We start from the raw sequence: 20,162 nt of genomic DNA, 5'->3' as shown, positions 1-20,162 counted from the left end.
TGTTTTGTGTGGCAGGGTTGGCATCGCACACGTGCTTCCGGTATGTTGCACTGTGGGAAGATGGCGGCCTCCAGTGTACCAGCATTGTCAGTGTGGCAGAAGTAAGTGGCAGTGAGATTCTTATAGCAGTTCCTTTAATGTACATGTGCAGAACCAATCATCCTGTGCTCCTAGTCTAGTGCACTGTGATCCTGTGGCAGTTACCACAAGGGGGAGTGTGAGAGCTCCCTGCGTCCAATGCTGTATTACCTGGTTTATTGGGAGCTGTGAAATCCATATGCAGAGAGCTCCCCCTAGTGGTAGTGCAAGCAGCTGTATAATCCATGTGCAGAGAGCTCCCCCTAGTGGTAGTGCAAGCAGCTGTATAATCCATGTGCAGAGAGCTCCCCCTAGTGGTAGTGCAGGCAGCTGTATAATCCATGTGCAGAGAGCTCCCCCTAGTGGTAGTGCAAGCAGCTGTATAATCCATGTGCAGAGAGCTCCCCCTAGTGGTAGTGCAAGCAGCTGTATAATCCATGTGCAGAGAGCTCCCCCTAGTGGTAGTGCAGGCAGCTGTATAATCCATGTGCAGTGAGCTCCCCCTAGTGGTAGTGCAGGCAGCTGTATAATCCATGTGCAGAGAGAGCTCCCCCTAGTGGTAGTGCAGGCAGCTGTATAATCCATGTGCAGTGAGCTCCCCCTAGTGGTAGTGCAGGCAGCTGTATAATCCATGTGCAGAGAGCTCCCCCTATTGGTAGTGCAGGCAGCTGTATAATCCATGTGCAGAGAGCTCCCCCTAGTGGTAGTGCAGGAAGCTGTATAATCCATGTGCAGAGAGCTCCCCCTAGTGGTAGTGCAGGCAGCTGTATAATCTATATGCAGTGAGCTCCCCCTAGTGGTAGTGCAGGCAGCTGTATAATCCATGTGCAGAGAGCTCCCCCTAGTGGTAGTGCAGGCAGCTGTATAATCCATGTGCAGTGAGCTCCCCCTAGTGGTAGTGCAGGCAGCTGTATAATCCATGTGCAGAGAGCTCCCCCTAGTGGTAGTGCAGGCAGCTGTATAATCCATGTGCAGAGAGCTCCCCCTAGTGGTAGTGCAGGCAGCTGTATAATCCATATGCAGTGAGCTCCCCCTAGTGGTAGTGCAGGCAGCTGTATAATCTATATGCAGAGAGCTCCCCCTAGTGGTAGTGCAGGCAGCTGTATAATCCATGTGCAGAGAGCTCCCCCTATAGGTAGTGCAGGCAGCTGTATAATCCATATGCAGTGAGCTCCCCCTAGTGGTAGTGCAGGCAGCTGTATAATCCATATGCAGAGAGCTCCCCCTAGTGGTAGTGCAGGCAGCTGTATAATCCATGTGCAGAGAGCTCCCCCTAGTGGTAGTGCAGGCAGCTGTATAATCCATGTGCAGAGAGCTCCCCCTAGTGGTAGTGCAGGCAGCTGTATAATCCATATGCAGAGAGCTCCCCTAGTGGTAGTGCAGGCAGCTGTATAATCCATGTGCAGAGAGCTCCCCCTAGTGGTAGTGCAGGCAGCTGTATAATCCATGTGCAGTGAGCTCCCCCTAGTGGTAGTGCAGGCAGCTGTATAATCTACATGCAGTGAGCTCCCCCTAGTGGTAGTGCAGGCAGCTGTATAATCTATATGCAGTGAGCTCCCCCTAGTGGTAGTGCAGGCAGCTGTATAATCCATGTGCAGAGAGCTCCCCCTAGTGGTAGTGCAGGCAGCTGTATAATCCATGTGCAGTGAGCTCCCCCTAGTGGTAGTGCAGGCAGCTGTATAATCTACATGCAGTGAGCTCCCCCTAGTGGTAGTGCAGGCAGCTGTATAATCTATATGCAGTGAGCTCCCCCTAGTGGTAGTGCAGGCAGCTGTATAATCCATGTGCAGAGAGCTCCCCCTAGTGGTAGTGCAGGCAGCTGTATAATCCATGTGCAGAGAGCTCCCCCTAGTGGTAGTGCAGGAAGCTGTATAATCTACATGCAGTGAGCTCCCCCTAGTGGTAGTGCAGGCAGCTGTATAATCCATGTGCAGTGAGCTCCCCCTAGTGGTAGTGCAGGCAGCTGTATAATCTACATGCAGTGAGCTCCCCCTAGTGGTAGTGCAGGCAGCTGTAGAATCTACATGCAGTGAGCTCCCCCTAGTGGTAGTGCAGGCAGCTGTATAATCTACATGCAGTGAGCTCCCCCTAGTGGTAGTGCAGGCAGCTGTATAATCTACATGCAGTGAGCTCCCCCTAGTGGTAGTGCAGGCAGCTGTATAATCTACATGCAGTGAGCTCCCCCTAGTGGTAGTGCAGGCAGCTGTATAATCTACATGCAGTGAGCTCCCCCTAGTGGTAGTGCAGGCAGCTGTATAATCTACATACAGTGAGCTCCCCCTAGTGGTAGTGCAGGCAGCTGTATAATCTACATGCAGTGAGCTCCCCCTAGTGGTAGTGCAAGCAGCTGTATAATCCATGTGCAGAGAGCTCCCCCTAGTGGTAGTGCAGGCAGCTGTATAATCCATGTGCAGAGAGCTCCCCCTAGTGGTAGTGCAAGCAGCTGTATAATCCATGTGCAGAGAGCTCCCCCTAGTGGTAGTGCAAGCAGCTGTATAATCCATGTGCAGAGAGCTCCCCCTAGTGGTAGTGCAGGCAGCTGTATAATCCATGTGCAGTGAGCTCCCCCTAGTGGTAGTGCAGGCAGCTGTATAATCCATGTGCAGAGAGAGCTCCCCCTAGTGGTAGTGCAGGCAGCTGTATAATCCATGTGCAGTGAGCTCCCCCTAGTGGTAGTGCAGGCAGCTGTATAATCCATGTGCAGAGAGCTCCCCCTATTGGTAGTGCAGGCAGCTGTATAATCCATGTGCAGAGAGCTCCCCCTAGTGGTAGTGCAGGAAGCTGTATAATCAGGTGATTTTCCTATTTCATGACGTAAAGTCATGATTTTATTAAAGACACGGAGGCGAGTATTGCTATTCTCCTTCTTTACTCTGACCAATAGCAGCAAAGACAAAAATATTGAAACATTTGAACAGCCCCTCCCCATAGTCCTAGTATAACAGGCCACACTTCCTGTAAATCCTCCTCTTTCTTTGTAACACGAAACCGAAATTCCAACTGAACCGGAAAACCAAGAGTCCCAGAACATCAAGGAACAACCACCGCCTTCCGTCCGGAAGCGAAACTGGAACAACACCGCAGGATGCTCCTCGTCCTGTCCATATCAAACGATCGTCTGGAACCGAACTGTCGACGACGTAAACAAATGGATGCAGCACACCAGGCCGGTCTCAACCTGAAAAGGTGAAAAAACAGAGAATGATAGAAACCAATAGGGACATGGTATCCAAAATCAACTGGTTGCGACAAACCTACTCAGGAAAAACTCATAGAGTTAAAACAACATGCATTATGACCACAAATCAATAATATCTTTCGGAAAAAACATCCTTCATAATAATAAACATACATATAGGGAGGGACCATAGGGTGGGCAATACTCGCCTCCGTGTCTTTAATAAAATCATGACTTTACGTCATGAAATAGGAAAATCACCTGATTTTATTACAAGACCCGGAGGCTCGTATTGCAAGTTCAAAGTTTAAGATAAATTCTCAATGATCGATGAAAAAACGTGAGGACCTGGCCGAAAATAAAATTCCCTGAACGTGGATACTCTGGACCAGTCCGCCAATTTTAAAATGTCCTCCAGTCTGGCGCCAGAAACCGCCAAAGAGGTAGCAGATGCCCCCCTAGCGGAATGCGGCGAAAAAATAGAAGTGTCCACGCCCGCCAATTCCATGATCCACTTCATCCACCTAGCCAGCGTGGGAGTGGTCACTGGGGCAAAAGGACGAATGGTAGAGAGGAAGAGATGAGAAAATTCTCGCGAACGATGAAGTGACGTGCGAGCTTCATATTCCTTGAGGCATTCCACCGGACAAAGAGAAGGCGAGGCCGGGAAGGCAGGATAAGCGACTGAACGAATGTGAGTCTTGGTCCTCCTAGAGATGTCAAAAGAGACCCCCTCCGGAGTGTACGAGCGGGCATCATAATCCAAAGCCCGGACGTCGGACACCCGCTTGCAGGAAATTAGACAGAAAAGAGTGACAAGCTTCGCCGACAGTTGCCTTAAGGAAAGGTCTGTATTCTGAGGCCAAGAAGACAAAAAGGAAAGGACACAAGACACGTCCCAAGTAGAAGAAAATCTAGGCCTAGGAGGACGAGACATCCGAGAGCCCCGCAAGAGACGGCATACCAAAGGATGTTGGCCCGCGGGAGTACCATCAAATCCCTGATGGGACGCAGAAATGGCCGATCTGAAAAGGCTGATCGTGCGATAGGCCTTACCCTGGTCGAAAAGAGAAGACAGGAAATGCAAAATCTCCGTCACAGGTGCCGAAACGGGATCCAAGTCCCTAGCCACGCACCAGCGATCCCAAGATCCCCAGGCAGATCTGTAAGATCTTCTGGTTCCTGGGGCCCAAGCGTTCTCCAAGAGGACTCTAGCTGTTCCCGAAACTCCCGGGACCTCCCAGGGTCCCCTGAAATTCGACATGCCAACAGGCGCAGGGATCCGTCCAGGAGAAGAGGGTGTGGTTGGTGATTCGGACCTCGGAGGAGAGTCTGAGATGTCGGGAGCAGGCACGGGGTCTCTATCATCATCTCCAGAAGGTGAGGAAACCACGACTGGGAATTCCAAAACGGGACCAGAAGAACCAGATCCGCTGCATGACGGCGTACTTGAATCAGGGTCCTGGGAATCAGCTGGAAAGGAGGAAATGCGTACAGCAGGCCCCTGGACCAATCCTGTAGGAACGCGTCTACCGCTTCGGCCTCCGGGTCCGGGCGCCAACTGTAGAAACGTGGCAGCTGCGTGTTCAGGCGGGAGGCAAACAGGTCGATACAGCAAGGACCCCACAGAGATGTTAAGGAACGGAACACCGCTGGATCTAACTGCCAGTCGCTGGAGTCGGAGAGATATCGAGAGCTCCAGTCCGCCCGAAAGTTCTGGACGCCTGGAAGATATTCTGCCCAGACAATCAACTCCTTGTCCAGGCAGTAGTCCCAGAAATCCTTCGCCAACCGAGATAGAATGGTGGAACGGGTTCCGCCCATGCCATTGATGTAATGCACTGCCGACACGTTGTCCATGCGAAGTTGAATGCAGGCTTTGGCCGTGTCTCTCGTGAAACTCTTGATTGCAAACGAACCTGCCAACAGTTCCAGCGCATTGATGTGGAATCCCGCTTCGTCCGCTGACCAGCCGCCTCCGGTTGAGATCCCCTCGCAATGAGCACCCCAGCCCGACAGGCTGGCATCCGAATCTACCACGAAGTCCGGACGATGACCGAAAATGGCCTTGCCATTCCAAGCCTGCAGGATAGCTCCTCCTTGGTTTCCTCGTCCAGGGAAATCCAATCCGCATAGGAAGCCCCCGTCCGCAGGTGGGAGATCTTCAGTCGTTGGAGAGCCCGGTAATGTAGTGGGGCCGGGAAGACCGCCTGAATGGATGAGGCCAGAAGGCCTATGATCCTTGCTAGTTGGCGCAAAGGGATCTGGGAAGATGACTTGGCTCTGCCCAATTCCTTCCGTATGGACCGGACCTTGGCCGGTGGTAGGCTGAGAGTTCCTGCTGTGGAATCCACCAGAAACCCCAGGAACTCCATCTTGCACGCCGGAGTGAGACAGGACTTCTCCTGATTGAGGAGGAAACCCAGATCCGACAGGAGATCCATTGTCCAGCGAAGGTGATACAGTAACACCGAATGGTCCTGTGCCATGATCAGGATGTCGTCCAGATAGACGATGAGGCGAACTCCCCGACTGCGTAACCAGGCCATGGCCGGGCGCATCAGCTTGGTGAAGCACCATGGAGCTGAAGAGAGGCCGAAAGGGAGGCAAGTAAACCGCCAAATCCTGTCCTTCCAAGAGAAGCATAGAAGGTTCCTGGACGCGTCCTCGACAGGGACGGTAAGATAAGCGTCCTTCAGGTCCAACTTGACCATCCAATCGCCCACCTGAAGGAGGGTCCCGAAGTAGATGGATGCCTTCCATCTTGAAATGGCGGTACCTGACGAACGCGTTGAGGGCGCGTAAATTGATGACGGGCCGCAGCTGGCCCCCTTTTTTCGCCACCAAGAAGATGTTGCTGATTATCGCACCCGGGGATGCCGGTGCCAGCTCTATGGCCCCTTTGCGGAAGAGATCTGATAACTCTGAGTCCACCAGTAAGCGGCTTTCTACCGACAGCACTGCAGGGTGTGGGGGCGTAATGGGTAGATGAGAGGATGTCAGCTCTATGTGGAAACCCCTGACCGTGGATAGAATCCATTGGTCCGAGGTGATACGTGACCAAGCTTGAGAAAAGAGCCGGAGTCTGCCCCCTACGCAAACAGTTAAAGAATTGACATGAGGCATTGGTCTTACCGTAGGGACGTCTGGAACCAGGGTGTCCTCTGTATCCTCTAGGTCTCCAGGATCCTCCCCGGGAAGGGAAAAAGGATGGTGTCTCTCGCCTTTGGTCCTGGAATGCAGGTCTCTGGGCGAAGGAGCCTCGGCCCGAACCACGGGCTTGAAAGTGGGCACGGCCGGACAGGCGGCCCCTGAAACTGCCGGCCCTGGTAGAGACCCTACCATGAAACACCCGTTTCATTGAACTTTGGGCTTTGTCGAGTGCAGTAAAAGCACCGACGAATCGTCCTAAGTCCTTGATAAAGGACTCGCCAAAGAGCAAGCCCTGGGCCTCCTTACCGGCTTCGGTAAGCGCCAAGTTGGAGAGTTTTGGCTCAATTTTAAAAAGGATGGCCTTGCGCCGTTCAATAGCCAGGGACGTGTTCACGTTTCCTGCTACGCAAATTGCGCGCTGCACCCACTCGCGCAGCTCTAGAGGGTCTACCTGCCTACCCTCAGCCTTGGCAGCTTCGGCCAAGTCGAAGATCTTTGCCAGGGGGCCAAATATGTCCAGGACCTTGTCCTGACAAGCGCGCAGAGCCGACTCCAAACCCTTCCTCGGATTCCACCCAGATTTGGTGAGGAATTGGGTCATCTTGGGGTCTACCGCTGGAGTCTCACAAACCCTGTTGGGAACTATGGGCCTGGGGAATTCTGCCCTAAGTTTGTTGCGTGCCTCTTTGGAGAGGGGGCAACGCACGCGGGCCTCCAAATATTTGGATACGTGATCCATTGGCAACCACTCCGCCGACCGAGGGTGGTGGAGGGAATCCGGGTCAAACAGAGGTTCCCCTGAGGGATCTGTCAACGAAGCAGGGAAAACATCTGCTGCCGAAACCATGGAGCTACACCCAGGTAAGGGGTTAGAATCTATGACCCCAGAAGGGTCGTCCTCTGCCTCCTCATAGGCGTCATCTAAAGCCTCCTCATCAGAACCGACTTCAGAGTCGGAAGCTGTATCCTGCTGTGCTCTAGCACATTTCCAGTTTCGCGTACGTTCTGCCTGACGCGTGCAGGCTCTTTTGCGCGGACCTAGCGCGCCAACATTGGTGGAAACATCGTCACCAGTCATGCGTTTTCTGGAGGCTGATGGCCCTGGCCCGGCTGGTTTAGAAACCGTAGCGGGCTGTGGGGTGGGAGAGGCAGCTGGATGGGTAGCAAGGGCCTGGGCAATAGACTGGGAAATGACTGAGGTCATTGATCCCATAGCCGCAGCAATCACATTTGATAATGTGTTTTGAAAAGCCAGGGATTGATCCACAGGGGACATCACTGTGTCACAAACCTCCCCAGAAGGGGTTAAATCAACTTGAGGCATGTCCTCCTCACTAGGGCCTTGCCCACTGTGGCTTGTATTAGGCATGATAACACAGCCTGCCTCGATATTGGTAGTGATAGGGTTAATTTATAAATAGAATCCTACCCTATGAGCTCCGCTGGTGAGGATTTTCCCCAGCCAGGGAGAAGCTAAAGTGGGGATTGAAAAACCTTAAGAGGAGAGGAGCCGGAGAGCAGCAGAGGCCGCCGAGTACACAGGAGCCGGAGCAGATGCAGGCAGTGTCGCCGAGACTCCGGAGCGCCGCACTGAGAAACCGGAAGCGGAAGCGCCCGAGATCTCGCGAGATCTCGGGCGGAGCGAAGTGCAGCAAGCAGGAGAGCCGGCGGCAAGATAAGAGGTGAGCCGCGGCGCGAAAAACAGCCGAGGGAGGAGGGGGGACCGTGGGGGAGTAAGCAGATTGAAGGGACTGAGGAAAAACTCAGTCAGAGCCAAAAAAAGACAATCACCGACTAGGAAAGGACAGACAGAAGGGGATACATAACCCCATAAGGAAATAATCGGTATATAAAGGGGTTCTCCTGAATAACAGGGACACCAGAGCTGTGTCAAGGGGTTAAACGGCACAAGAAACAGGGGAGAGCCTGTAAATCAAACTTGAAACAACAGTATATCCCATAACCCAAAAAAGGGGGGGGGGGAAAACTACATAATAGTAATAATAATCCCACATATATCATAGGTACTTATCTCTGCGGTCAGCAGCAAAGAAAGAGGAGGATTTACAGGAAGTGTGGCCTGTTATACTAGGACTATGGGGAGGGGCTGTTCAAATGTTTCAATATTTTTGTCTTTGCTGCTATTGGTCAGAGTAAAGAAGGAGAATAGCAATACGAGCCTCCGGGTCTTGTAATAAAATCCATGTGCAGAGAGCTCCCCCTAGTGGTAGTGCAGGCAGCTGTATAATCTATATGCAGTGAGCTCCCCCTAGTGGTAGTGCAGGCAGCTGTATAATCCATGTGCAGAGAGCTCCCCCTAGTGGTAGTGCAGGCAGCTGTATAATCCATGTGCAGTGAGCTCCCCCTAGTGGTAGTGCAGGCAGCTGTATAATCCATGTGCAGAGAGCTCCCCCTAGTGGTAGTGCAGGCAGCTGTATAATCCATGTGCAGAGAGCTCCCCCTAGTGGTAGTGCAGGCAGCTGTATAATCCATATGCAGTGAGCTCCCCCTAGTGGTAGTGCAGGCAGCTGTATAATCTATATGCAGAGAGCTCCCCCTAGTGGTAGTGCAGGCAGCTGTATAATCCATGTGCAGAGAGCTCCCCCTATAGGTAGTGCAGGCAGCTGTATAATCCATATGCAGTGAGCTCCCCCTAGTGGTAGTGCAGGCAGCTGTATAATCCATATGCAGAGAGCTCCCCCTAGTGGTAGTGCAGGCAGCTGTATAATCCATGTGCAGAGAGCTCCCCCTAGTGGTAGTGCAGGCAGCTGTATAATCCATGTGCAGAGAGCTCCCCCTAGTGGTAGTGCAGGCAGCTGTATAATCCATATGCAGAGAGCTCCCCTAGTGGTAGTGCAGGCAGCTGTATAATCCATGTGCAGAGAGCTCCCCCTAGTGGTAGTGCAGGCAGCTGTATAATCCATGTGCAGTGAGCTCCCCCTAGTGGTAGTGCAGGCAGCTGTATAATCTACATGCAGTGAGCTCCCCCTAGTGGTAGTGCAGGCAGCTGTATAATCTATATGCAGTGAGCTCCCCCTAGTGGTAGTGCAGGCAGCTGTATAATCCATGTGCAGAGAGCTCCCCCTAGTGGTAGTGCAGGCAGCTGTATAATCCATGTGCAGTGAGCTCCCCCTAGTGGTAGTGCAGGCAGCTGTATAATCTACATGCAGTGAGCTCCCCCTAGTGGTAGTGCAGGCAGCTGTATAATCTATATGCAGTGAGCTCCCCCTAGTGGTAGTGCAGGCAGCTGTATAATCCATGTGCAGAGAGCTCCCCCTAGTGGTAGTGCAGGCAGCTGTATAATCCATGTGCAGAGAGCTCCCCCTAGTGGTAGTGCAGGAAGCTGTATAATCTACATGCAGTGAGCTCCCCCTAGTGGTAGTGCAGGCAGCTGTATAATCCATGTGCAGTGAGCTCCCCCTAGTGGTAGTGCAGGCAGCTGTATAATCTACATGCAGTGAGCTCCCCCTAGTGGTAGTGCAGGCAGCTGTATAATCTACATGCAGTGAGCTCCCCCTAGTGGTAGTGCAGGCAGCTGTATAATCTACATGCAGTGAGCTCCCCCTAGTGGTAGTGCAGGCAGCTGTATAATCTACATGCAGTGAGCTCCCCCTAATGGTAGTGCAGGCAGCTGTATAATCTACATGCAGTGAGCTCCCCCTAGTGGTAGTGCAGGCAGCTGTATAATCTACATGCAGTGAGCTCCCCCTAGTGGTAGTGCAGGCAGCTGTATAATCTACATACAGTGAGCTCCCCCTAGTGGTAGTGCAGGCAGCTGTATAATCTACATGCAGTGAGCTCCCCCTAGTGGTTGCCTCGGCAGCCAGCATTTTGTTTATTTGACTGTGTGAAGTACCAGCAGGGGATTTGGACTTCTGTAACAGGAAGGCAAAGCTCAACCTCCATATAAAATGTATTTTAAAGTTAATAGTGACGTCATGTTCAGATGTTCGTGTGATGGATGTTATTCTCAAGGTATTGTAGGATGAACGCTGCGGGGGTGAAGTAAATCTGTACATTACCTTTTGTGATAAGATGGCATTCCTGATGTGCCAGGGTATAACTGTGTACGCCACATGGGTTGCTGTTGTGGCTTTGTCCTTTGTCCTTCTCCTGCTGTGGTCTTCTCCACGGATGTATTATGTATTTACTACACACTAAACCGCTGTTGTTTTTTACAGCTTTATCCTCCATTGACATTGAGCGTTCGCAGGAATCGGGAGGATGGTGTTCTGTGGTCGGGTCAACCCCATCACAGGGTCCTTGGACTGGATAGAAGAGGATGAGAACTATGATTATCACCAAGAGATTGCCCGGTACGTGGCATAGACAATAAAGTCCACACAACCTAGCCTAGCTTTCAGCCCCAGGTGCCCTCAATCTTCAGATACGTGGAATAAGGCTCCTATTATCTGTCAGATTATGGGGGGTTAGAGTTTGTGTAAACGCTCGTTCCCGATACTCTGACAGTGTAAAAGGTTGTGCCGGCCCGTGAAATCATTGCTCCTGCGCAGCAGGTTGTGGTGTATAAAAGACGATCTGCTGCGCTGCAGCAATGATTTTCTATGCGGACAACAGGTTGCTGAATCGTCCGCTTGTCCCCATACAGTGGAGCTGATTGCTGCGTGTAAATGTAGCTCTCATCTCCGCCGATGATCTGGCAGTGATCAGGAGCGTCTGCTTCATTCCCGATCATCTGTGGGTTAAAATCATCCATTTCTATTTCCTAGTTTAAAATCACAAAGCTCAGGACATGATCACAATGCCGCCATGTTTCGGACAACGGTCCTTACTCATGGCATGTGCTTCAGATATTGAACAAATTTGTATTTAAAAGGGTTTTCTGAGATTTTTCCGATACCCAGGAGTCCAGCCCGTCAGCTGTTTGAGAAGGCACCGGTGCTCCTGTAAGTTCGGCGGCCTTCTCCTTGTTTACCAAGCACAGCGCCGTACATCGTTTAGTGGCTGTTCTTGGTATCACAGCTCAGCTCCTTTCACTTCTATGGGGCTGAGCTGCTCCTGGGCCACGTGACTGGTCTAGGAAAATCTGTGTGTACTCCGATAGCAGATCGGCGGGGGTGCCAGGTGTCGAACCCTTCCGATCAGATACTGATGACCTTTCCAGAGGATAGGTCTTCAGTATTAAGGTCTTGGAAAAACCCTTTAACCTTTGACGACATGTGCAGTACATATACGGCGCATGTTGTCTCTTTAAAGATGGCCCCTGCTGTTTCACACAGGCTTATAGATGGACGAGGGCTTCTTTTTCGTACTTTCTAATGGCCTCATTTACTGTACATCCTATTTAATAGTGGGAGTCTGGAAAAAAAATCCAAATGGGGTGGAATGTAAAAGAAAAAAAATGCAAATCCAGCACAATTTTATGTGGTTGGTTTTTGTAACGTCCCGCATATGGTAAAAGTGATTTGTTCACTCGTTTGTGCGGGTCAGTAGGATTATAGCGATACCACATTTTTATAATTTTATTGTCTTTGAATGCTTAAAAAAAAAAAAAAAATTGAAAAAAGTTATGTTTTTTTATTTGTATTACCGTATTCTGACCCCCTATAAATTTTTTTTTTATATTTACGCCTACGGTGAGAGCTTTTTTTTTTGTGGTGCGATCTGCAGTGTTTATTGACACCATTTTGGAGTGTGTACGACCTTATGATCAGTTTTTCTTGAATTTTTTTGGAGGTGAAGCAATGAAACAATGCTGAATCCGCCATTATTTTTCCTGTTATAACGTTCACCGTAAGGGATAAATACATTTATGTTTTAATAATACAGATTTTTTGGGAAGTGGCAGTGTAAATGATCTTTATTTTTTATTGTTTACTTATTTTTTTAATTTTAAAATGGGGAAAGCAGGGTGATTTTAATTTTTATATGTTGTTTAAATACTTCGAATATCTTTTTTTTTTTTTTACTTTTTTCCACATTTATAAAGTTCCTCTAGGGGACTAGAATATGTGATTTATTTATTTATTTTATGCACTTATATAGCGCTGACATATTCCGCGGCGCTTTACAGACATTAGCATGAAGCTGTCCCCAACGGTGCTCACAATCTATGTGATTATCAGATCATTTCTCCCATAGACTGCATTGAATTACCATTGCAGTCTATGGGAGGTTCACTATTTTCCTGCGGAGCCCTGTCACAGGCAGGGCTCTATAGTTACTATTGCTGCGGTAGCCTTGGATCCTTCACAACGACTTAAGCTACCAGAGAGACAGAGCTGCTCCCCGATTACCGCGCGGGAGAGCCATTGGAGCCCCAGGAGCACAGCGCCCCACGGGAAAAGCCTCTCGGATGCTGTGTCAGAATTGACCACGGCATCTAAGAGGTTACATTTCTTTGATCACCGTTATTGCCGATCACAGACATTACCTCGGGGTGTCTACTGTGTAAAACGGCAGGCACCCAGCAGCTATGGCGCCCGCTCTGGTCTGGAATGGATGGGGGTTCACATGTGTCGCTGCATGCTATGACTGATCAGCATGTGGCCAATTGCCTACTAGCGAATCCGATAGCCTTTCCGAATTTTAAAATGTTTGCCATTCTCTCGTCCAGGTCTTCTTATGCCGATATGCTACATGACAAGGACCGTGTAAGTGTGAGAAGTAATTTTAGCTTGTGAACATTTCCAGCCTTTCCCACTAATAAGCACTTTGCTATCTGATCTCATTGCCATCCTTGTGCCTATGTTCTGCAGAATGAGAAGTATTACCAGGGAATTTGCTCCGCGGTGAAGAGAGTGAAGGACCGAGGAGAAGAGGCCATTGTTTTAGACATTGGGACAGGGACTGGACTCTTATCCATGATGGCTCTCACAACCGGGGCGGACTACTGCTATGCCATTGAGGTGAACTGTCCTGCTAAGATTAATTTGCAAAGGTTTTTATAGAATTGTATGTACAGCAATGTTGTGATATATTTACGTCAAGTAACGCTGCATATTGTCTCAATGAGAATTGTTCTACCATATTGCATAGGCAGCCCCTATGCATTTCCATGGTTATAGTCTTTAATGGGCATTCCAGGATTTGAATATTGCTGGCCTACCTTCAGGATCGGCCATTAAAGGGGTTGTACAGCTTTGGAGCCCACAACCCCATTGGTCCAGACCTGTGCCTCTTAAACACCTTGAGCTTAAAAAAAAGCCTCTGTTTCCGGCTGCTACAGGGCCCCATGACTGCTGCGGCCAGTCACAGACCTCAGTGGTCACAGCGGCCACGTACCGTTCAAGCCTCTGTGATGGGCCGGAGCAGTCACTTGACTCAGCTGCTTCATGGCCCTGTGGGGACGGAGTAGCGGCGGGACCACGGACAAGTCTTTCTTTTTTTTTTTATGTTTAGGGGCACAGGAGTTGTCGGCTCTAATATCAGATCAGTGGGGGTCCAACGCCCTGCACCGCTGCCGATCAAAGCTGCTGTCGGCTCCATCCATTGTGTAGTGAACAGAGCTGCTAACTGCTCGCATTCATTTCCGGTGCTGGAGCGCTAACACCCAATTGTGAGGAGTGTGGGGTGTTAGACCCCGCCGATCTGATATTGACAGCCTATCCTGGGGTTAGGCCATCAATATTAAAGGGACTGTGCACAAATTTAAGATGACGATAGGTGCGTTCGTGTGACCAGTTGTTGCATCTGCAGTGATTGCCCTTTTACTAATAAAACAGTTTGGTTTAAAGGCCTTTCACACTTGCGGCAGAGCGATCCGGCAATCTACATGCAAAAGGACAGCATTTGTAGACGGATCCGGATGCAGATCCGTCGTACAAATGCATTGCAAGAACGGATCCGTCTCTCCGGATGTCATCCGGAGAGACGGATCCGTTATATATTTTTTTCCCATTTGTACCATTTATGTCTGAGACGTAACCTCTCGGGTCTTATTATTGGGCAGGTTTTCAAGCCTATGGCAGATGCAGCAGTGCAGATAGTGAAAGCAAATGGCTTCAGTGACAAGATCAAAGTCATCAACAAGCATTCAACAGAGGTGACAGTAGGACCCGGTAAGAACAGGAGGGGGGTCTTAACTTGTAACGGTTTCTGGAGGCTGAGATATCTGATCTTCAGTAGATTGGACTGAGGTAGCTGCTCCGCCGTGCATGGGACCCTGACCCAGAATCAGCTTGTCTATGACATTATGAGCTCTGGGATACAGCCGTGGGGCTCCACACATTACCAAAAATACAAGTTGAAGTTGAACTGATTTTTGCAGATGGAGACATGATGCAGAAAGCCAACATATTAATCACAGAATTATTTGATACTGAGCTAATAGGAGAGGGAGCTCTGCCTAGTTATGAACACGCACAGCTTAATCTTATGCAGGTAAGTGGAGAAAATTATAAAATTCATGCTGGTTAATTGTAATGTCTTTATAGCAAGCAGAGCTGTATGAACATATCTTGCCAATATTAACAGGCTGTTGCCTGCAGCCACCACTAGATGGCGCTCAGGGCCTGTTGCCTACTGCTATGTACTGAAATGAAAGACTGTCACATTATACAGTGGCGGCTATAGCTAGTGCTTTAAAAGTAGGCCTGTGTCTATGCGGGGGATTTGGAGCTGTATGAAAATCCGAACTGTGACCTCTATAAGCATTTATTACAAATTGAATCAGTATAAAAAAAATGTATCCTATTCAAGGATGAGCTTTTCGTTTAAATAGATTTTCCTCTTTGGAACACTCCTTTCTTGCAGGATAATGGATCTCAAATGGAAATGGCTAAAACAGATGCGAAGTGTGCATAACGGATGCTTTAAATACAGTATCCTTTTTTTTTTTGTTTTTTGTTCTTCTGACGGGTCAGAAGAATGGAAAACTAAACTGTGATGTGAACCCGCCCAGTCAGTACATTTTAAGGCCTCATGCACATGACCGTGCCGTGTTTTGCGGTCCGGGCGCCCAAAATAGAAATGCCTATTCTTGTCCACAAAACGGACAAGAATAGGACATGTTCTATTTTTTTGTGGAGCCACGGAACGGAGCCACGGATGCGGACAGCACACGGAGTGCTGTCCGCATCATTTGCGGCCCCATTGAAGTGAATGGGTCCGCATCCAAACCGCCAAAAATGCGGCTCAGATGCAGACCAAAACAACGTTCGTGTGCATGAGGCCTAATGCGCAGGTGCACGCCACCATTGCCAAAAATACTAAATCAAACAAAATGCAGCATCACCCTGCAAACACAGACCATATAAACTAATGCTATACTCACTATATGAATAAGCGTGAGGTACGTAACAAATACACTGCTCAAAAAAATAAAGGGAACACTTAAACAACACAATATAACTCCAAGTCAATCACACTTCTGTGAAATCAAACTGTCCACTTAGGAAGCAACATTGAGTGACAATCAATTTCACATGCTGTTGTGCAAATGGGATAGACAACAGGTGGAAATTATAGGCAATTAGCAAGACACCCCCAATAAAGGAGTGGTTCTGCAGGTGGTGGAACAAAAAATGTATGGTAGGACAGCACCACTTACTTGAAAACATTCAAGAGACTTTGCGGCGGTGCTCGTGGCGTCAGGTCTCGGCCTCAGAGACCCCCAATATACCAGCAAAGATGAAGAAGGTCACGGCACTCCAGAAGCAAATTCAATGTGTTTTAATCCACCAAATGTACAGCAGCAACGTTTCGACAACAGGCCACAGGCCACTTCTCAGTTCCTATGCTTCCTGGCTGATGTTTTGGTCACTTTTGAATGCTGGCGGTGCTTTCACTCTAGTGGTAGCATGAGACGGAGTCTACAACCCACACAAGTGGCTCAGGTAGTGCAGCTTATCCAGGATGGCACATCAATGCTAGCTGTGGCAAAAAGGTTTGCTGTGTCTGTCAGCGTAGTGTCCAGAGCATGGAGGCGCTACCAGGAGACAGGCCAGTACATCAGGAGACGTGGAGGAGGCCGTAGGAGGGCAACAACCCAGCAGCAGGACCGCTACCTCCGCCTTTGTGCAAGGAGGAACAGGAGGAGCACTGCCAGAGCCCTGCAAAATGACCTCCAGCAGGCCACAAATGTGCATGTGTCTGCTCAAACGGTCAGAAACAGACTCCATGAGGGTGATATGAGGGCCCGACGTCCACAGGTGGGGGTTGTGCTTACAGCCCAACACCGTGCAGGACGTTTGGCATTTGCCAGAGAACACCAAGATTGGCAAATTCGCCACTGTCGCCCTGTGCTCTTCACAGATGAAAGCAGGTTCACACTGAGCACATGTGACAGACGTGACAGAGTCTGGAGACACCGTGGAGAACGTTCTGCTGCCTGCAACATCCTCCAGCATGACCGGTTTGGCATTGGGTCAGTAATGGTGTGGGGTGGCATTTCTTTGGAGGGCCGCACAGCCCTCCATGTGCTCGCCAGAGGTAGCCTGACTGCCATTAGGTACGGAGATGAGATCCTCAGACCCCTTGTGAGACCATATGCTGGTGCGGTTGGCCCTGGGTTCCTCCTAATGCAAGACAATGCTAGACCTCATGTGGCTGAACTTGAAGTGTGTCAGCAGTTCCTGCAAGACGAAGGCATTGATGCTATGGACTGGCCCGTCCGTTCCCCAGACCTGAATCCAATTGAGCACATCTGGGACATCATGTCTCGCTCTATCCACCAACGTCACATGCTCTGCGTGCATGCTGTACCTGCGCTCCCTGGACTTTGTGTGGCTGTCATGGCCCATAACAGGTAGGAAGTAGTGTTAGGGACCACTCATAGAGGCGACCTTGACGTGGTGAGTGGCTTATTACGCTTTGGCCAAAATGTACACCAATGCCTCATCCAGCATAGAGGCAGGGCAGAGTGCTGGTTGCAGAGTGGTATTGCATTTGTGTTTTTGCGTTTGTATATGTATTTCGCCATAGCGATGTGCACCTGCATACAGGGTTGTGCTGACTGAATCCCCCACATGCCTATTCTTGTCTGCAAAACGGACAAGAATAGGACATGCTATATGTTTTTCGCGGGGCCACGGAGTGCTGTCCGCATCTTTTGCGGCCCCATTGAAGTGAATGGGTCCGCACCCGAGCCGCAAAAATGTGGCTCGGATGCGGACCCGTAAAACGGTTGTGTGCTTGAGGCCTTAGTCTTAAAAAATAAACCAGGTTCCTGCCTGGCGTAGGATGCCACTTTTTTCCGACATTTCCAAGTGTCTCAGATACTAAATGTGCCACAATCCAGATCTAATCTGATGTGTCTGCTAAATGTCGCAGAAAACGCCGCAGTCGGCATGTCGTGCAACATTTTTTCACCAAAAACCAGACGTATCTGGTTTGATAAGTGTCCCCCATTAGATAGGAGCTAATGCTATGCTCATTATATAAGTATTCGTCGGAGGCCAGCTGGCACCAGAAGAGGTAGCATACAGGGTGGGTTCAGTATATGTGTGGAGCCTGCCTTCCCTTAATTCATTAGAGGCCGGTTTGCACCAGAAGAGGCAGCATTTAGTGTAGTTTCACATCCAAGAGAGGTCACCTTGCCGTTGTGGATGGCCACAAAAGATTATGATCAAAATATATTTGCTACGTACCTCACGTTTATTCATATGGTGAATATAGAATTGGTTCATATATTCTGTGTTTGCAGAATGCTTTTGCTTTATGTTGGATCTGTTCTACATTTATGTTATTTGTCTACTTTTATCTCATTGCAACTGCTGTTCTGTTAGCGAACAAACCTCTCTCTACCTTTGTTTCTAGGAGCGTTGGGAAGCCGTCCCTCACAGAGCCACTGTTTATGCTCAAGTAGTAGAGTCACACAGGCTCTGGAGTTGGAACAAGCTCTTACCCATGCAGTTGGATGGCAGAACCATTCAACCACCACCTGAAATGCAGAGCTGCCCAGGAGCCCCCTCAGTGTGTGATGTCCAGCTGAGCCAGCTAAACCCAGGAGACTTCAGACCACTCAGTGACATCCTGGTTATCTTCAGGTAAGGAGTCTGAGGAAATATGGGTACATCACAAGCTCCAGCTATATACATATATACCTTAGTGAGAAAGTGTAATAATTCCCTAATCATGTAAGTAAGACAGGGGAAGCAGTGGTGGTTGACTGATGAAGCCCCTCAGTCGACTCTAGAGCGTCTATTCACACGTGCCTTAGTAATTAATATATAACTTTTATTACAAAACTGCTTAAAATTGACTATACATATACGTGAGACTATTGTAACATCTCAGCAGTTGGCAGGCTAAAGCTCCACATTATAGCTAGTACCTAAAGGGTTATTCAGCTGCTATATTCTTCAGCTTGTTGGATGTAACACATTGTAGCCCGTTAGTTGTGCACCTTCACTGGCGGCATTCTTTCTTATTTCTTTCCTTTCTCTAAACGTTGATTCATTGTACCGGGCTATCCCTGCCTAGCTGCTGTACTTAAAGGGAACCTGTCACCGGGATTTTGGGTATAGAGCTGAGGACATGGGTTTCTAGATGGCCGCTAGCACATCCGCAATACCCAGTCCCCATAGCTCTGTGTGCTTTTATTGTGTAAAAAAAACCTGATTTGATCCATATGCAAATTACCCTGAGATGAGTCCTGTACGTGAGATAAGTCCAGCGTGAAGGAGCCCAGCACCGCCCCGCATCCTCAGAATCTCATCCTTGCTCCCCGACGTCAGAAAGCCAGAGCGCCGTAATCTCGCGATGCGCAAGCTAGCGCATGCGCAGTTCCTTCCCTGAGACTGATGCCAGCACAGGAAAGGAACACTATGACAACACTGCGCATGCGCGAGCTCGCTTATGGCTTTCTGACGTTGGGGAGCAAGGAGGAGATTCTGAGGATGCGGGGGCAGTGCTGGGCTCATCTCTGGGACAGGACTCATCTCAGGTTAATTTGCATATGTTTCAAACCGGTTTTTTTTTTACACAATAAAAGCACACAGAGCTATAGGGACTGGGTATTGCGGATGTTCTAGCGGCCATCTAGCAACCCATGTCCTCAGCTCTATACACAAAATCCCGGTGACAGGTTCCCTTTAAAACACACACAAACACACTAACTGCCTCCCTACATCTTTCGCCGGGAAGCGGCGTCTTCAGGATATCGGGCAGATCGCCGTTTTCCGGTGAAAGATGTCGGGATATAATGGATATAATGATGTTCTAAACGTCACACACACAGTGCCTATTGGTCCTTTTGTTTGTAATTAACCCCCTCAGTAGAAGGCGCTGTTTAATGCAGCTATATATTTTAGCTAGAAGGGATTTCAATATTGTTTTGCAAATTTCTGTTCTCTGTATGGATTTCCTCATGGATTGAGTGGACATCCCTGTATTTTCACTGTAGATTAGTGCACATAAAATTGTTGCTTATTTAAAAGAAAGTATTTTTTTATTTTTCGAAGAGTGGACTTCAGCAAGCAAGTCAGCAGTTCTTCGGCGTCTCATCATGTCAGCTTCGCATCTTTGGCCGGTGGATCAGCCCAGGTGGTATTGTCGTGGTGGGACATTGACATGGACCCTGAAGCTACAATCAACTGCAGCATGAAGCCAGGCTGGTTATATCCTGCATTGCATCCTGTGCCGGTAAGGAAGGGGCTTGGGGTTGAGGTTTCTGGCATGCTTAGCTTACTTGCCAACGGGTAGGAGGAAGATAATGGAGAAAAGGGGAAGGAAGGGTGAGAAAAAGATTTGTCATTGCAATCGGAGTCCGGTAGGAGGGTGCAGTAGGAAAACTGGAGGAGCTTTTCCAGACAAAAGGGTTTAAGGATAACACAAATTTATGAAACGTGGG

At 49.3% G+C, this 20,162-nt stretch overlaps 1 protein-coding gene across 1 annotated transcript in view; it reads left to right on the top strand.

The window, feature by feature from the left end:
* Window positions 1-9: 9 nt before the first annotated feature.
* PRMT7 (protein arginine methyltransferase 7) overlaps window positions 10-20,162 on the top strand; it is a 73,401-nt gene continuing 53,248 nt past the window's right edge. The window contains exons 1-8 of the mRNA XM_040409839.1: window positions 10-101; window positions 10,591-10,725; window positions 12,987-13,023; window positions 13,129-13,278; window positions 14,322-14,430; window positions 14,640-14,752; window positions 18,128-18,357; window positions 19,774-19,954. Of these exons, the coding sequence (XP_040265773.1) occupies window positions 10,634-10,725; window positions 12,987-13,023; window positions 13,129-13,278; window positions 14,322-14,430; window positions 14,640-14,752; window positions 18,128-18,357; window positions 19,774-19,954 (912 nt within the window). The 5' untranslated portion in view covers window positions 10-101; window positions 10,591-10,633. The remainder of the gene's footprint in view (window positions 102-10,590; window positions 10,726-12,986; window positions 13,024-13,128; window positions 13,279-14,321; window positions 14,431-14,639; window positions 14,753-18,127; window positions 18,358-19,773; window positions 19,955-20,162) is intronic.

Source organism: Bufo bufo, chromosome 10, assembly GCF_905171765.1.
Source record: "Bufo bufo chromosome 10, aBufBuf1.1, whole genome shotgun sequence".
NCBI lineage: Eukaryota > Metazoa > Chordata > Amphibia > Anura > Bufonidae > Bufo > Bufo bufo.
The sequence above is the reverse complement of the archived record's forward strand: the minus strand, read 5'-3'. Positions and strand labels throughout refer to the sequence as shown.